We start from the raw sequence: 2706 nt of genomic DNA, 5'->3' as shown, positions 1-2706 counted from the left end.
TCCATTCCTTGAAATTTGAAAAAAATTGCTAAAACGTCCCTATGCTAAATTAACTTTCATAATTGGTGTTATTCTCATTTTAATACCAAATATCAAACAAAAAGGAATAAATACAATTTCATATAATAGAACCAAACTTTTGCTTGAAGGGATCATTGGAAGAGACATTTTCTCATGTATTCACAACATGAAGAGGCCACCTTTCACTTCCCTTTCTTTATATCAAACCAAAAGGATCTCGACAAAGTATCTAATTTCATCAACTTTTTAACCATAAACGGCCATTACTAGAGGCAATCATAATATATGATATCAAAATATCAACATTATTATTACACAAAAAAAAAAAAAAAACACATACCATGAGGTGGCATTTAGAAGCCATACAACATTTTGATAATAATTTAATAAAATAAAACAATTAAACATAATCACACGTGTCTCTCTGAGGCACTAACATCAGTCTCTCCTGGAAACCTTGCTACCTGAGAAAGAGCATTGTTTTCTATTCTGTTACCAATTTTTGGACTTAAACTTTGTTTTTCATATGTTATGAATGCATCACCAGCAACTCTAACAGTAACAGCTTTGTGGCTCTTGCATCCCAACAAGATACCTGGACTCCGCCTCGGATTCTCCCTAATGACCTTTAATGGACTCCTTACTGTAAATTCAGACATTTGATCTTCACAGTCTGACATAACTGCAGCACTAGCAGTAACCACACTCCATCCTACGCTCGCCTCACTCGGCGCGTAACAAGTTGAAGCAGCATCTGATGTCCGTCTATTGAGAAGATTGTTGGAAGATTTTTCTTTGAGGCTCTCAATCTCAAACAAATCAGAACTTGCATCACTTCCAGCATCATCATCATCATCATCATCATAGTTTGCATCAACAATTTCTTCCATTTTGGAAGAAAATATCAACCTTTTATCAATGCTCAAGGAACTTCTTTTGCTATTGGTCAATATTGGATTTGGTGATCCAAATACTTCAACTGATTTTCTTGGTGTTTTTTCTTCATCTAATGGAAATTGCATTTTGACAACATGGTTTCTTGAGTTAGAAGGGAAACTATTCATTTCACTGTTTAATCCTACACTTAAATTCTCTTGCTTTTGAAAGTAAAGATCTTTATTGATGAAAAATTCTGAACTAGCCTTTCTTAATTTAATTGAAATATCATCATCAAGACCAAGATTGAATTCTGTTTTTGGTGTTGATTTTTCATGAACTGCACCATAGTTAGAAGTTTTGTTATTAAAACTGATTTCACCTGCATGATCACTGATATCAACAGAATTCTTATCAGAACAAGAGCATTTGAGACCAAGTCTTGATAGAACACTCTTAGCATGCACCTTATCTTTGATACTTTTTTCAGAATCTCTCTTTAAGAGTGCATTTTGGCTGTTCCATGTTGATATAGAACTAATACTTGGAGTTCCATACTCAACTTGGTACTTTGTAGCAGCTCTTGGAGTTTCAACTACTTTTCTGTTGAAGTATTTTTCAGCTCCAAATACTTCAATTTCTCCACTTTCTTCTGTCATATGTAATGAAAAGGTGGAAAGAGGAAAGGAAAATGGACAAGAGAATATATAAAGTAAAAGGGTGAATATAAATATGAGCAATGTCCTAAGGAGTAGTACTATTATATATGTTTAGTAGGTATCAAGTTTAGGGTGAATGGGGTCTTTATATAGTTTTCAGGTGGTTATTGGAATAATAAGTTTTATGTTTCAACTTGGAACTAATATTTTATTAGTTATTTATAATTAAAATATTATATTTGTATTAAAATAATAAATTCTTTAAACATTTAATCTGTTTAATTATTAAACGTTAATCACGCATTTATTGTGAGATTCCATTAAATCTATATTATAAGTGTCTAATGAAATCATTTTTAGTGTCATGAAATAATGAAATAATAGTATATAGATTATTATTTATGTATAGATTAGTAATCATATCTCAAATACCATAAATATTAGATATTAAATATTCTTATAAGTATAATATTAAAAGTAATAATTAGGGGTTGGAATAGGCCAGGCCAATTAACAGAGATCTACGACCTAGTTTAAACAGGTCAAAACCAGGCCAGACTTTATTTTAAGTAGAAAAGGCCTACGCTTTTTTATAAGCCTATTTAGTTAAATAGGCTAGACCACAAGCTATAAGAAAAGTCTTTTAAGTCTATCAGGTCGGCCGCTCTAAATAAATATGAAAAAAAATTACTATTTATTAAAATACAAAATTAAAGCTTAGTTATCTTGAAGAACTTGTGAAAATAAGTTGAAAAAGCCTAATGAATAATGTCATAAGTTGTTTTTTCTAAGCTCTCAAACAAATAATCTCATAAAACTTATATTACTTTGAAGGCTTAAATAAGTCAATGTAAATAAATATTTAATCTCATTGTACTTTTGATTCTCTTATCTATTTAAACATTAGTTGATTTACTTATTTACGTATATGTTCAAATAAAATAGGATTTTTAAGCAGGCTAATAGGCTAATCAGACTTTCAAAAAGGTCAGGTTTAAGCCAAAAAATAAGCTTATGATAGGCCACAGGCCAAGCTTAGGCTTTGAATTTTTTAACAGACCAAGTCTAGACTTGATAAAGCCAAACTCGGCCTGACCTATTTCCACCCCTAGTAATGACGAATACATATGTGCGAGTTTGAGGATCTTGC

At 31.1% G+C, this 2706-nt stretch overlaps 1 protein-coding gene across 1 annotated transcript; it reads right to left on the bottom strand.

The window, feature by feature from the left end:
• Positions 1-431: 431 nt before the first annotated feature.
• LOC131618890 (protein PHYTOCHROME KINASE SUBSTRATE 1-like) lies at positions 432-1600 on the bottom strand. Its single transcript, XM_058890046.1, has one exon. It carries the CDS (start codon positions 1554-1556, stop codon positions 432-434), a length of 1125 nt encoding a protein of 374 aa, XP_058746029.1. The 5' UTR covers positions 1557-1600.
• Between the last annotated feature and the right edge of the window lie 1106 nt (positions 1601-2706).

Source organism: Vicia villosa, linkage group LG7 (assembly GCF_029867415.1).
Source record: "Vicia villosa cultivar HV-30 ecotype Madison, WI linkage group LG7, Vvil1.0, whole genome shotgun sequence".
Classification (NCBI taxonomy): Eukaryota; Viridiplantae; Streptophyta; class Magnoliopsida; order Fabales; family Fabaceae; genus Vicia; species Vicia villosa.
The sequence above is the reverse complement of the archived record's forward strand: the minus strand, read 5'-3'. Positions and strand labels throughout refer to the sequence as shown.

Bases quoted from the DNA above. Each gene is read 5' to 3' on its own strand.
- LOC131618890 (XM_058890046.1), bottom strand. From the start codon at position 1,556: ATGACAGAAGAAAGTGGAGAAATTGAAGTATTTGGAGCTGAAAAATAC.